Source organism: Simochromis diagramma, unplaced genomic scaffold (genome assembly GCF_900408965.1).
Source record: "Simochromis diagramma unplaced genomic scaffold, fSimDia1.1 OVJJ01000571.1, whole genome shotgun sequence".
In the NCBI taxonomy this organism is placed as follows: domain Eukaryota; kingdom Metazoa; phylum Chordata; class Actinopteri; order Cichliformes; family Cichlidae; genus Simochromis; species Simochromis diagramma.
Genome location: NW_024386885.1, coordinates 1,836,975 through 1,852,502, shown reverse-complemented (window position 1 = coordinate 1,852,502; position 15,528 = coordinate 1,836,975). Strand labels below are relative to the sequence as shown.

At 41.3% G+C, this 15,528-nt stretch overlaps 1 protein-coding gene across 2 annotated transcripts; it reads left to right on the top strand.

Annotated features, from left to right (window-relative positions):
- Positions 1 to 1,603: 1,603 nt before the first annotated feature.
- Positions 1,604 to 14,748, top strand: LOC120734600 (NACHT, LRR and PYD domains-containing protein 3-like). Of its 2 annotated transcripts, none has more exons than XM_040033496.1 (9): positions 1,604 to 1,914; positions 4,950 to 6,576; positions 6,986 to 7,330; positions 8,474 to 8,641; positions 9,370 to 9,540; positions 9,677 to 9,892; positions 9,996 to 10,169; positions 12,790 to 12,963; positions 13,777 to 14,748. In XM_040033496.1, exons 2-9 carry the CDS (start codon positions 4,967 to 4,969, stop codon positions 13,790 to 13,792), a joined length of 2,874 nt encoding a protein of 957 aa, XP_039889430.1. In that variant the 5' UTR covers positions 1,604 to 1,914; positions 4,950 to 4,966; the 3' UTR covers positions 13,793 to 14,748. The 2 variants fall into 2 exon arrangements, with proteins under 2 accessions (XP_039889430.1, XP_039889429.1); XM_040033495.1 differs by lacking the exon at positions 1,604 to 1,914 and adding an exon at positions 2,158 to 2,764.
- Positions 14,749 to 15,528: the final 780 nt, after the last annotated feature.

The following is a 15,528-nucleotide window of genomic DNA, read 5'->3' as shown; positions in this document are numbered from 1 at the left end:
CTGACCACACAGTGAAACTTATGCAAAACAACCACCTTTTGAATGAGTCTACATCATTCACAAATTCAGCCAAATCTGTTAATTTATGCAGCGCATTTAAACACAGCAGCCAATCAAAGGACTGCACAGCAAGTAATCCACCAAGTTTAATTTCCACACCAAGTTTACTCTCAAATAAAATAGAATAAACAGGTTCCTAAAACAAAAACAAGGTGAAGGTTTGCAGCACTCAGCCATGCCTCTGTGTGCTGGGACAGTCAGCGTGGTTACACCCCTAAATTTAAGCATCATCATGGCATCAGTTAAAAATAAACTTCCAACTTTCCCCATGTGGGACAATGAAAGGATTATTCTATTCTAAATCCACCCCACTACAGTTGTTATGAAGCAAGAAAATAAAGAGTTCAAAAGTATTTCTTTTATTTGGAAAAATATCAGGATTCTGTCACCTTTCAAGCCTGAAGTGGACTGTTATGAATCTTCCTTTCATTCGATTTTCTGTTGGGTTGTTTTGTTAGCAGCGTCAGGCTCCACGCTGACCCCCTGACCTCTGTGTTTGCCATTTGAACCACGCCTGAACAACAAAGTTAATGTACTCACAATAGTGTATGCCAAAGTGTGGTACATAATGTACTGTAACAAAGTGAAAAGCTTCCTGGAACTGATAGTGAGACATTAGGCTTCAAGCTAATGGAGTTGTTCTCCGGTCTTTGTCCCCGGTTCATTGTGACTCCTGCCTGTCTCTTTGGAACATGGGTTCAACTAAAGATCTTCAAAGCCACAAGTGTGGCCTTTGCAATAAATACAGGAACGCAAAGGTGGATTTGGAGGGTGAGGCAAAAAAAAAAAAAAAAAAAACGGGACTAGAAACAAAGACAGATTGTGGGTTTTGTCTATTTGATCAGGAGAAGGGATCAAATAAAGGTTAGGTGAGTTGACTGCTATGTGTAGTTCAAAGCTATTTAGCAAAGATTAAAGACGGTATGTGTTTAGACCAATACTGACTCCAAACAAGCAGTTTAGGTACAAGTGAAGGTGTCAGGTTTATGTTGAGGCCAGAAGATTAAAGTGTATGGTTTTGTGCCATACCAGAAAACAAAGTCTTACAAGGCTGTAATTAATATAATGAAGTCCCTGTATGTAGCATGCTTATTGCTCTTAAAGGACACTGTAAGAAGCCCGCCTCATGCACTACCTACCTTTCAGAGAGAGCACACACACACATCAGGAAATCCCAACTTAGCTCTATGTTTGTGTCAGCAGAGACTGCCCCTCTGTGGCACTTACAGGGCAATACAGGCGCCTCCAGGTAGCCTTCAAAATTTGGTTTAGATTATCCCTAAATAAAACCTTCCCCCCTACGATTTTTATACCCAAAGAAGATGGAATCCAGTTTTCATTATATAGCCTTAAGTCACAACAACAGATGCTCCAAGACACTTTATATTGTAAAGATCCTACAATAATACAAAGAAAACAGAGAAAGCCCCGACAATTAGATGACGCCCTGTGAGCAAGCACTTTAGTAGGGAGCCCGACAAGGGACATTGGAGGAAAGAAAATTGAAAAAAAAAGTACGTCTTGTTTTCCCCCAATATCCATTACCTTGCTCCGTACTTTGGCAACAGTGGGAAGGAAAAACTCCCTTTTAACAGGAGGAAACCTCCAACAGAACCAGACTGAGGGAGGGGCGGACACAGGGCATCTGCCACAACCAGTTGAGGTGAGGTAAGTAAGTCAGGACAGGTGTTAAGGTTTAAACCAGAACTGGAACCAACAAAGGTGACTAAAATCGCAGCCCTTACTTTCTTCCAGAGAGATGAAGGCCTAGAGAGGAGGAGTCAACCCGTGTTTATATACTGCAGGTGTGTGGATAGGTGATGGAGCACAGGTGTCTGGAATCCACGACGAAATGTAAGAGAGGTCCTGTATCTCTGAGGGTTGGTAGATGTCAGAGCCAGTGTGGGAGAGCATGTGGATGTGATTGTACAAAGAATAAAAATAAATAAACATTGAAATAAAAAAGGCGGAAGTAGTTTCCGGAATACAGCAGCGATCATTTTAACGAATTAAAAAAATGCATTTATTTCCTTATTTATTTCCCTTCTTGTTTTTCCCCATAAAACACTAGTATTCCGGGTTAGGGTTGTTAGGGTTGACCCTAACCCTGGCTGTTAAGGCTTTACGTCGGGGCATACGTTTACAAACGCCAGGCAGCTGTTAGAAAGGTTATTAAACAACAACAGTAGGGTGCAAGTTTGTAGAAGAGCTGGTTGTGGTGGTTGAAGGCGAGTCCATCAGCAGACCGCTTGATTTAAAGTCCCCGTTGCTGCTGGCTTCATGCCAGGAGTCAAAATGGCGGATGCTGGGAAAGTTGCTCAGCTTGCACAGAACACTCACAGAAGGGTATTTTGAGGTAGTTAAAATCGATAAAGATGTAAAAGTGGAGTTGTGTATAATGTTATGGCCACTTCTGTGTGAAATGAAAACCAGAATAAAGATCTTTAACTCGGGAGATGTATGTTGTTTTGAGCAAAAGCGTTGGAGTAGCTAGCTAGCGCCCCCTAAAAACCCAAGAGTCCCGAGAGCGGTCGTTCTCAGATTATATCAGCTTTGTGGTTCACGCCCATTCGTGCTCCTCAGCTGTGGCGGGTCCTAAGAAAGTGAAAGTATTTTTTTTCTTGTCGTTTTCTTCTGCGCACAATGCTGCCGTGAACGCCGCAATCTCCTCTTCGTGGAAAAGAAAGGTGCTGTAGCTTCTTCGGTGAGTTTGGCTCGCTTGTTAATACGTAAATTAATACGTAAACGAACGAGTCAGTATAATGCAAGATGAAGCTGAGTCAACAGTCCCGTCTTGCAGTTCAGCTGGATGAGGTTTTTGCCAAACACCGGTGTTTTTACTTTCGATTTCTCATTCTGGGTTAAAGCAGCTGATGGTGTTTTTTTTTTTCCTAGGGGGTCGATTTTAGTTAAAGTTCATTTCTATGTGTTCAAACGATGGTTAGGTTTCCTTATTGTTTTTGTTTTGTTTTGTTTTTTTACCTTTTCAGCTATTCGCGCTACATTGAGGGCACTTCCGAAACAAGAACTTATATCACTGAGCATGCGCAATGCTACACGGGTATTTACAGTGACTGTTGATATGCAGATCAATAATACAGTAAATAATTATCAGGCAACAGGTAAAATAAGCGTTTGATTTGCTGCTGAGTGAGATTAACTTCTAAAAAATGAATTTATTTTTAGCAAGCAGAACAAAATGCAACAAAAAAAACACGAGAAAGTGCGAGCCATACAACATATCTTCATCTGAAACAACGATTTTAACGATGTATTGGCCCCGTTACTGTTTTTACTTTGAAATGTTTATATGATTTCACTTCAGCTTGTTTTTCCGTGTTTTTCACATGAGTGTTGATATGCAGTTAAGCCTGCAGTTATCACACTAAGCTCCAAATAGTGCTCTGTGAAACAGCATCTCCGATGCTTAAATTATGATATTTTTCTTTCTTCTTCTTTTACTGCTCCCTTTAGAGGTCGCCACAGGGGATTATCTGCCCCCATCACCTCATGCCTAGCTTCTTTCTTTGTCTCACCAACCTCCTGTATGTCCTTCCTCACAAGAATCCTCTCTGAGCTGTCCCTCTGGTGTATTAAGTGTAAATCTTAGCATCTTATTAAACCATTTGTTTCCACATAAAGGGGACAAATTTTTTAGGTGAACATTTTGCATTCTACCTATCAATATTTTACAAGCTCTAAAGTTGATAGGAGTTGAAACTGGTCACTTACCTGCCTTTTTCAGTCCCTGTGACTTCATAAGTACAGGGAAATGCACATATCAAGGCCTGAAAAATACATTTAATCTTTGTCAACAACAAAAACTCTAAATGTAACAGTTTTTGCTCTCTACAATTATTTATAAAACCAACACTAAGTCTAAGGGGATATATTAAACTGTTGTAGAGAACATCTGAACACCTAATTGGTTCTCGATTTTAAAGCTACATAATGTAAAAATATAGTCATAGTAGAAAAATTTCATTGGCACTGAAGAAGGCTAGAGGCTAGAAGATAAGTCTGGTATGAAAATCCAGGTAGAGAGGAGACCTTTAGTATGATCTACCTTGTTTGGAGCCACCTGTCCCACATGGTGATATGACTCCTGAAAGTTTACCCAAAATGTTCTGTTTAAAAATGTATCAGGTCAATTATCAGAGCACACATCAAACATTCAGGGTACCAAAGGTTTTGACTACGTGAACTGTCTTTAGTGCTTGAGGTGAATGTCAATCAGCTGATTGCCATCCAAAGAGATTCCTCAATACTAAAAGCTGAATGGCAGTCCAAGAGTTTTAGTCTCATGTGGTGTTAAATTAAAAAATAAAGTTTAGCTTCCTTCATCTCAATCTGGAGAGATGAATATGACTGTCCAAATGAAGTAAACTTTGTCATTAGACAGCGTGCACAAGGTTCTTCACAGACATCCACATGCCTGCAAATGTTGTGTGACTGTGCAGCCTTGTGTGTAGAAGCTGTGCACGTGCTCCAGGCAGCGACTTCAGAGTGAAACAGGAATGACTGCTCTGCGCCATGTCTCCAGCTGTCTGTGTCCTCAACATTGGATCATTCAATTTCTAAAGACCAGGGTCACAATGATTGTTCCTCTTGGTTAGTCTTTGTTACAAACATTAAACTGGGCCTGTTTTGTTATTGAAAGCATGACGTATCCCACTTGTTGATGCTCAGGCTGGTAATAAGAAAGCATTCTGATCAAAAATGTGATTGTGGCACTTGCATTGAGTGTAAAATTGATTTGGTTGGGTTTTTATGGCCTAAATGTGTTTTTAACCTTCTGTGTTTTTAACCTTCAGGTGGGAGACACTGACTGAGTTTTTGTGGACTGACTTTGCAGTAAAATGTTTCTCACTGACTTTTCATCTTTTCAGGAGCATCTGCCATTGTTATGGCTCTCCAAACCTGTCTCAAAGCTGCGCTGAGGAGCAAATATGAGAGCCTGGATGAAGCCTTTTCCAAAAGCTCAATACTTCCTTCGAGGCTCTGCTATCAGGACATCAGGTACAACTACACAGAGCCTGAATTCTTCCAGCATGAGTACAGACGCCTGGATAGGAGCTTCTTTTTTCCAGACGCTCCACTTGCAGACATTTTATCGTGCAAATGTCAACATAAGAACGGAAATAGAACAGTCATCACTATAGGAGTGAGCGGAGTCGGAAAAACCACAATGGTGCAGAGCTGTGCTCTTGATTGGGCCAAGGACAAGGGGTACCACAGCATCAGCTTCCTGTTTCCTCTCACCTTCTGGGAATTGAATCTGCTGAAAGATAGACTGAGCCTGATTGAGCTTCTCCAGACATTTTACCCTGAACTGAAGGAGCTTGATGCATCTGTCCTAAATGAAGACGGGGTGTGGTTCATTCTCGATGGACTAGACGAGTTTCAAATCCAGCTCAACTTTGGCTGTCCAGCTGTGAGTGATGTTTCTGAAGCATCAACTGTAGACAGTCTTGTCACTAACCTAATCAGGGGAAATTTACTCCCAAGAGCTCATATATGGGTAACGTCTCGAATTTCAGACGAATATCAAATACCTCCCTTTTATTTGCTGAAAAAAACGGAGCTGCGGGGATTCAGCGATGAAGAGAAGGAGCAGCACTTCCGAATGGTCATCGGTGATGATGATCTTGCCAACAAAGCCATCAATCACGTGAAAATATTGAGGAGCCTGGACTCCCTGTGTCAGATACCTCCGATCTGCACCATTATGGCAAGTGCTTTAAAGGATCACGTAAAAGGGCAAAAGGGTTTTAAATTGCATCCCTTGAGTCTAACTGAGATTTACAATCTGGGTTTCGGTGCGCTGGAAGCTAAACACTTGCCTATCTTTACCAAGCTGAAGAAGGTGGCGCTGCTTCGGATGGGAGTGCAGAACGTCATGTATGAGGATGACCTTTCAGGAAACGGGATAAGTGTCGAGGAAGCTTTAGCTTTCGCAGAAACATTCCCGCTTGTTTTGAGAACGGAGACGGGACTGAACGGTACCACTGTGTTTCGCTTTGGCCACTTGAGTGTTCAAGAGTTCCTGGCTGCGTCTTACAAACTGGAGGACATCAAAGCTCAAAAAATGAATTTAAGCTCCTGTATTCAGCATCAAGTGGATGAAGTGCTGGAGAATAATGAGGGAGTCTCTGATCTCCTACTTCGTTTCATGTTTGGCCTCATTAAGGAGCGCATGCTGTTGCCACCCAAAGATTTGCTCTTTGGCTATGTCAAGAAGAAGATCCTGAGCAAGATATCGTCCTACAGCACCGTCATCCTGTTTCACTGCCTGCGGGAGTACGACAGTCAGGCGTTGCAGGAGGAGGTTAGGTTCTTTCAGAGGTATGGCGTTTCTCAGATCCCAGGGTTCTCACTGATGCACTGGAGAGACTTGATGCAGAGGATCAGAGCTTTTGAAGGGATTCGAGAGACTTTTGAGATGGAGGTGTCAGTGAGATGTGATGACAAACTCATCAAGAATATTCCAGCTATTTTCAAATCCAGGAAAGCCATGTAAGTTTGTACTTACTGCATTCACTGAATTTTATCCATACGCCTATTTTCTTAACTACTTATCCAGGCCATGTTGGATCCAAGCTGTTATAGGGCGAGAGGCGGTGTTCACAATCACAGGGCAGTATGTACAGATGCTACACACATATTCGTACATTTAAATGAACTGAAATGTTTTATCTCACATCATATGACAAAACTGTGTTCCTTCAGGTAATGCAGGACTTTTGTTAAACCCCTTGAATTAAAGCTGTAAGTCAGTGTGTCAGGGGTTTGATTTAAAACCCACTGTGATTGTGCACAGAGCTGTAACTGCAAAATTATTTCATTGTCTACATACTTAAACATTTGCCTGGACATACAATATTTCCCTCTTTGCCAGATGTCATTAACTTCTACCTGTTTGCAGGCTGAAATTCTCCAACCTGACTGACAAGAGCTGCCCAGCGTTGGCAGCAGTCTTAAGCTCAAAGGAGTCATTCCTGAGGGAGCTGGATCTGGGGTACAACAGCTTCAGCACCAGTGGAGTCCAGGAACTTGCAGAGGGCCTGAACAGTGTGACATGCAGGCTGAAAATACTTCGGCTGCAAGGCTGTGGACTGACCGCAGAGACCTGTCAGTATTTGAGCCAATGCCTGATGCAACACCAAATACTGCAAGAGCTGGATCTTAGCAGCAATGGAATAGGAGATCGGGGGCTGAAGCTGCTGTCGCATGGTTTGGGAAGTTCTAGTTGCCGGCTGCAGACATTAAAGTAAGTGTTCAGGTGGTAAAGCGTTGTTTCTCTATCAAGACCCCCTAACGCTTTTCTGACTTAATTTTGTTGATTAATTTTAAACCCCAATGACATTCTCAAAAACAAGTTGTTTTTCTTTTGCATAAAGTAAACCCTCAAATACTTCATCATTCATAAAGCTGATAGTTACTCTGTCCCCACAGACCAGTTATAAGTCAGGAAAAATCGCAAATACTCCACAGTGAAAAAGGAATTGTGGGGGGAGAGAAGCTATGGTATAATGGGTTATGTTCCACATAAGAGATCACCACCTACTGAGCAATCAACTCAAAGATTAATAGGATCTAAAGTGTTTTTCTCTCCCTGATGAGCATTGGTACAGTTTGCATGGAGGCGAAGAAGACTTACCGTTTTATTTCTGGGTTTTTTCTATTTATTCTTTACCATGTCTCAGGCTGTTAAATGCCACCAGGACTGCAGCTGAAAGAACGACACTACCTGTCTTACTGTTTCTGCCTGGCAGCTGATTTACCTGTCCATTAACACCATTGATGCTACCAGATCTTTGTCTCTTTCATGTGAACATGACCTTACCTGCACTGATAACCCTGAGTTGCCTAAGTGAGCTGATAACCACCTTCATGTATTTGCTTAGCCTGATTTATGATGTTAGGATAAGTGAAGCCAGATAATGGAAGCTATCCAGGATACGTTGAATTTGCTTCATAGTGCAGGTCATAGGTCTCGCTGACAAACATGCACGCCCAGTGAGACAAAAAATTCCAAATCAGTGTTTTTACTTTTAGTTTCAGTTGTTGGGTGTAAAAGACCGATTTGTATTATTGTAAAGCTAAATTTGTGGCATCTTTAAATAAAATAAAAATGTAAATAAATTAAAAGGGTTGTATGGATCTGGATACCTGTGTATTTATGTTGTATGTTTATCTTGATATTAACATTTTTAAAACATTAATAATATATTACTGAGGAAAAAAACCCCAAAAGAAATCAAGCAGTTCGAATACTTTAAGGAGTGATAGTGTAAATGCTGCACCTTTTACTCACAGCTGTGCACATACAATATTAAAATGACACTGATAAAACCATTCCTCACAGATGAAATTATGTTGTGTATTTATCGTCTGTATTTCTTACTCATAGGTTGTCACAGTGTGACATTAAAGAGGCTGGCTGCTATGATCTGGGCTCAGCTCTGCTGATAAACCCTCCTTTTCTCAGTGTGTTGGATCTAAGCATCAATTGGATTGGAGACGAGGGGGCCAATGAGATATTTAACAATTTTGACATATCGTATCTAAAAAAGTTGGAGTAAGTATGGCTTAATCTACAGAAAGTCCTTTTTCCAGTAACATTTAAGCCATTTTTATACACAGTCCCCTCTTTTTTTGTGTCTTTTTTTTGTGCACCAAAGCGGATCGTTTACGCCTAGTCAGCCCCCATAGACTACCATGTTAAAAAGAACCGCTTTAAAGCAGAAACAACCATGTTTACAACCTTCTAACAAAAATATCTTTTGGCTTCTGTGGACAGTTGGAGTTTGGAGGAATTTATGCCGCTAAGGTTTAGTGGCTACTTTGACAGATGTAACTGTAGCTACTAACTGCAGTCACTGAACTGGATTTCTCCAGTGTTTTGGTGACTTTTATGAGCTTTTAATACAATTATCTGACAAATAATATGGCAGGAACTAGTGTATATATTGTGCTCATACGGTTTATTATTCCACTTTGTTAACAAAGCTTTAGCCGCTAACTTAGCATGTCACCCTCTCCAAATACGGTCACTTCCAAAAATATCATGGTGCCATAATGTAGCTAATGAGGCTGCCATTTCTGCTTCCATCTTTTATTTACAGCCAATAATTAAAGCAAAAACTCTGCATGTTTAGCCCATATTTATGACTGTAACTTCATTATACTTTGCAAGAAAGCCAATTTAAAAAAAAAGATGTCTGTCACCACAGATGTATGGATAACTGCTGCTTATCAACATAAATTGATAGATTTCACTCATATGGTCTTTCGTGTCTTTGGCAGGTTGTACTGCTGCGGCCTCACCGTGCTGAGCTGTGAAAGTATTGGGGAAGCTCTGAAGAGTGAAACGAGCACTCTGTTAGAACTCAATTTGAGCAACAACAGCTTGAAAGATGCTGGGTTTAAAATCATCTGCGAAGGCATGTACGCGTGGTGTAGTCTCCAAAAACTCAAGTAAGCATGACCTGATTACACACTGACTGAAACAAAGAGACGTTAAAAATCCTGGCAAAGATTTATTTTTAATCCATTTATTATCGATGAATATTTGGCCTAACACATTATTCATGTTTGTGGTGTTTCTCCTCAGTGTTTCACGATGTGGAATCACTGGTGCGGGTTGTTGCTACCTGGCAAAGGTCCTCTGTTCAATCTCGCAGCTCACCGATGGCTGGATGGGAGTTGGCGAGTGGCAGGCGGTGGAGCTGATAGACCTGGACCTCAGCATGAACCACATCGGAGACAAAGGAGTGAAAGAAATTTCACCCGGCCTAATGAATCCTTTGAGCCACCTGAAAACTCTGAAGTGAATCTTTTTTTTTTTTTTAACCAGACTTCATAATGACAGCGTGGGCTCAGTTTGATTGAAAGAAAAGCTTGCTGTAACATAGCTTTTTGCTTCCTTTCAGCCTGAGTTACTGCAGTCTGACTGACAGCTGCTGTGCAGAGCTCGCCTCTGGACTGATGTCAAAGGCGAACATTCTCAGCGAGCTCGACCTGTCTCACAACAACCTTCAAGATAAGGGAGTGAAGAAACTCTACATCGGACTCCAAAGCCCGCATTGCAAACTTGAGAAGCTGTCGTAAGTTATTAAACTTTTATACTATGTTTAAAAAAACAACAACAAAAAACCCTCTTTCTAATAAAGTTAAACGAGTCAACACATGGGCTGTATCTGCAGTGGCACATTAGATCAGTGCTTCTCAAACTTTTCACAATGAGTACCACCTCATAAAATATATGGCTGTTGAAGTGCCACCCTTATGACGGACATTAAAGTACAGTAGTATAGGCCTATTTAACACATTTAATACAGTTTACACGGGACAGTTTTATTTCTTATGAATGCTATTTATTTAACTGTCATAAACAGGATGTGACAAGTGATGATAATAATAACAACAACTGTACTGCAATAAAACATTCAGAGCAGGTGGGATATCCGGTCTTTAAGTGATGACCTGATGAATCCTGCTTCCAGGTCCAAACTACTCTGCATTTATTAAGGCTGTTGTGTATTTAACATGTTTTAATGCTTTGTATCTTGTTATATTTAATCTCAACAAGCCCCTAAAAACACTCAGTGATCACTGTCGGCCTCTCTCAGTTTTTATTACCACTCTTCATTTTAAAGCTCAGTTTTTAAACCCTTACGATTATCTCAGTTGTTCTCCTGACTGAAGTTTGGTCTGTTTACAGCATCCTGTGATTGCATTTGTCTCTAACCATCGGGATCCCTCACGTTAACTTTTATCGAGTGGAAAAAAGTTAGCGTTCATGCTCCAGCTTCACTGTGTTTATATTGTGCTAACCATAGCTGTGTAGCTAACCACAACGCAGCACGTCATTATATACCCGACTAGCCCGACTTCAGTAACCCTACAAACGTCACTGCTGTTTAAGATAAGATAAGATAAGATAACCTTTATTAGTCCCACACGTGGGAAATTTGTTTTGTCACAGCAGGAAGTGGACAGTGCAAAAGTTATGAGGCAAAAATTAGAATACAATAAGAATAAATACAGTACACAACTGTACAGAATAGAATAAAATACTATATACAGTAGAATAAAATAAAATAAATATACAATAAGATAAAAATAGAATACAAATACAAATACTATATATTAGTTTTCTGTCTTCATTTATGTTGGAAGTGATAACAGAGCTGTACGTTTGAATTTTTGCTGAGGCGGTTAAGCTGCCGGAGTTTTGGGTTCACGACCCTACAAGGAGCTTCGGCATCCAGGCGATAGTTTCCGACTCACCCACGACATCTCCAGCGCCCCCACCGATTCTCCCGGGGGCCTCCGACACATCGATGGTGGCTGGGATCGCGGCACGGCAGCAGTGCCGAAAAGGCCTGTGTTTTTTACCGTCATTGTGACAACGCAGTGCCGCCTTTGCAGTTTTAAGGCCCAGGGAAATGAGCCCACCAGCACTCTCTAGTGGCCGTGACGCTGGCGATAAGGAAAGGCTGCTCTTCATAGAGGACTCAAGCTCAGGGAGACGTTTTCTGGCTGACCCCAGCTCCCAGAAGAGCCTCGGGAACTCTTGTGTTGTCTTTGCATAGCTCCACAATTGTATATTATTTAATCTTTAAAAAAAAAAGGAGTTTTCCCGCGTACCACCAGAGAGAGCCCAAGTACCACGAGTGGTACGCATCCCACAGTTTGAGAAAGACTGGCTTAGAACCAGTGAAGTAAAATTCAGGTTCTCAGTTTATGTGAAAAGACTACAAAATTAAAATTTACAAATATATGTTAAAAAATCCTCACAAATATGTTACAAAAATAAAATAAAAAAACACGAACATTTATGATGGAAAAAAATAGTTGAACAGTTTTTCATTGTCACACTTCAGGATAAAGTTGGAAAGAATTCACATCCGCACCGGCCCTCGAGGCCTGGAGTTCAACCACCCCTGCTTTACATGGTTAAATGGGTAAAAGATTCACTTATTGCAGGGGTGGGGGAACTCCAGGCCTCGAGGGCCGGTGTCCTGCAGGTTTTAGATGTGTCCAACACAGCTGATTTAAATGGCTAAATTACCTCCTCAACCTGTCTTGAAGTTCTCCGGAGGCCTGGTAGTCATTTGAGTCAGGTGTGTTGACCCATGTGTCGACTAATGAAAGTTTCCCTCTTGAAATTTTGCATAGTTCTTTTATAAATTTGTACTTTTTTTCCTCAAATGATTTTTTTTCGTCTCTTTGTGGCTTTAACCTTCAGATGATATTAGCCCACTCCACTCTCCACAAAGAGACCTTAAATACTTCCACACATATGTGCTGCTAAGTTAGTGTTTTTGTAGCACAGTCGACTGTGAGCCCAGTAATGCACCCAGATGTTCAGATCTGTATTTATAACAAAACATGGTGACAAGTTGAAATATAAGTCAAATAGAATTTGCAGCTCCTCTTAATTCAAAAGACGTGCACTGGAGAGACTGTGTGTCACCGTCTCCATGAGATAAAGAGTAACAAATTTTTTGATTTGCCCTTGAATTTATGCAGTTATTGCTCAAATGACAGAAGTGATAACAAACATGTCCTGTTAATGTTTGAACACAAAATACTCGCCCAAGTTATTTGTTAATAACCAAATGATGCACCTCGAGCTCGGGTAAATGCATGTGCATGTTTGTTTGCAGACCCACACTGTCGGGGTAGACTGAGCTGTTCTGTATTTCTGTTTCTGTTCAGACTGAGGACCTGTGGCCTGACCTCGAGGAGTGTTCAGTTCCTGACCTCAGCCCTGAAGTTAAACCCGTTCTATCTGACAGAGCTGCATCTGGTGGGCAACAGGCTCGAGAACTCTGAAATCAGAGCACTCGTGGAGCTAACGAAGAACCACAAATACGCACTCAGGACAATAGAGTGAGTACCAAAGATGTGAAAAATGCTCAGATAAGAGCAGGTGGGTTTCTTCTTTTGCCTTGTTGGATGGTCATTCACAACCAAGAAAAACGGATAATATATAAGTATCGTAACACTGATAGTTTTTACTTCTATTTAGTTGTAAAACTGTGAGACCTCAGATGGTACTGTGCAAAAGAAAAATTGTGAGATTTTTAAAACCTGGGCACTATTGTTCCATCTCTTTGGGTCTGTTATTAAAAAAACACAGAAATGTTTGTTTTCATTCAACGTTGAGCAAGAATGCTGCAATTTAACCAACAGCCCTGAAACAGTGGGAGTGTAATGGCTTAAAGCAACGCTCCACATTAAAGTTGTTGTTATTTTCCCCACTGATGGGCTCCAATTATAAGTCTCTCTCTGAGGTATCACATGATTGCATTAAAGCAGTGTAAACATTAGGTAGTACTCACATTCACGGCTTCAACACTGATTTTCTTGAATATGGTGGATTACACTGAGCACATGCGACAGATCCCAGAGTCTTTCACATCTGTCAGGTGTTCAGGGTGAATCTGAATCTGTGAAGAGAACAGGGCACCAGCGGTTTCTGCTTCCCAGCTGGACTGACTGATGTCCCTGAAGTTTAACTCACTTTGGGTTACATTGTGATGACTAAATGTTTCCTGTTATTCGTCACCCCCAAAATAGGAAAATAAGACCCACAACTGTCCTTCAGTATATTTCTATCCTTATCTTTTCACTATTCATAACAAATTTCACTCCCTTTATTTCAAGCATTCATGTGCCTTTTTTTGTTATCTTATCTTCCAGCGTCTCAGTGGACTGAAGAAGAAGTGACACAAATGGCTCTGTCTCCTTATTTGCGCAGAAACTGGATGGCTACCACATAATTCTGTTCAGTTTGAGTTTCTGACTTAGAAATAGTGTAAAAATACCAAATGTGCTTTAAAAGACTAAATGTTTAATTTTCCATTATTACCTCTTTGTATATAATGTTTTTTTAACCAAGTACTTTATTTCTGGGCCATAGAAGAATTGCCCCACGTCTTGGTTACGGTGGCCATATTCCAACAAATGAAACGTTGCTAATGCCGAGAGGCATGTGGTATGTGAAGGACAAAGTTATTTCACGTGAATGTGACATTTGTAGCCAAGTAAAAACAATAAGTGTAAAAACAAGCTAACATTTTTATATACGATATTGTTCATAATTTACTACATTCTCGTTTTTTTTCACTGTAATATTGAAATTGTTGAACTGTTCGTTCTGTCAGCTGGTGCAAACAGCGTTACAAGATACTTCACATAAGTTATAAACACTGACACATTACAAAATGTGGTAAAATGAGAGAAATGGATTAAATTAAAGCTAAACAGAGTGATAATAAAACACTTGGGTGACATTAAAAGTTGTCACAAAACACTCTGAGAATCATCTTCCATCGCTTTAATCAGTTATTTATGAGAGTTTCTATCATATTCTGCTCAAACTGTAGCTGGTCACTTTTAATTTTCCACCTTGGGTGTAATATGTTTACCTAGAGGAGAGCCATGGGACAGCTTTCACTGCCTTTTTTCACAGCTGTTCAAAAACAGATTTTGGATGCCTATTAATGTGGAGCATTTTCTCAACCAGCACGGTGTCCTGGTCACCCAGTCACACTCACTGTTTACATATCCATGCAGTTTTATTTGTGTCATTCCTCTTGAATGTGATGCATCAGCAGAACTGACCTCATCTCTGTAAACCGCACACAATAAATGCCTCTATTTTTGAACCAAGCAGTGCTGGTTCATTTGTTCTGTTGCAGCAGAGCGCCATCTAGCGGCTCATTGTTTCACAGAGTGACGCGTGTGACGCCACCTGACACAGCAGCTCTGTGTTTGTGTCGGTGTCGGTGCATCACACCGGGCAGCATCTCCAGTTTCACCGCAGTCCAGTGAGCGCGCCCCGCGGCTGAAGGTAGGGTAGGCTTTGGGATGTTTTTCAGGGTGTTTTCCAGCGCAAAAAGCTGCGCTCTTTTCCTGCATCCTTCACTAATCCTCCGCAGATGGATGGGGATTTCATGTGTGTTCTGTGTGTGATGGTTGTTATGTAATTGCATCACACTGACAGTGAGGCTTGAATGTTGTTTGGCTTCCATGTCACGGTAATTTGATAAAGGAGAGAGGTACCAAAAAGTACAGAGGGGCGTGGGGGGGCTGGGTAGGCCCGGATGGCGCAGTTTCAGCGCACAGACATTGCTCCCCAACGGCCACACTATCATCTTCATCAGCAACATCGCGCTGCCACAGCTAAATAGTGCTGTGTAATAACTGTGTGACTCCTGGGACATGCGGGCGTCTGTAGTGCAGGTCTGCAGCGTCATGACCACCGCCTGGTCGTTGCGGCAGTGTCGCACAGAAATGTCCTGCAATGACACGTTTTTACGTCCGATCTGATGAGCTGGATGAGATTTGTTAGATTGGGGGGCTTGATTTTGAAGTGCACGAGTCTTGAGTGGATGGGCTGCTGTGCTCTGATGTTAGCTCTGTTTACTGTGTATTTTGGCAAATACCAAC

Coding starts and splice junctions, on each gene's coding strand:
- LOC120734600 (XM_040033496.1), top strand. CDS start 4,967: ATGGCTCTCCAAACCTGTCTCAAAGCTGCGCTGAGGAGCAAATATGAG. Junction 6,577..6,985: donor TTCAAATCCAGGAAAGCCAT/GTAAGTTTGTAC, acceptor ACCTGTTTGCAG/GCTGAAATTCTCCAACCTGA. Junction 9,541..9,676: donor TGTAGTCTCCAAAAACTCAA/GTAAGCATGACC, acceptor GTTTCTCCTCAG/TGTTTCACGATGTGGAATCA.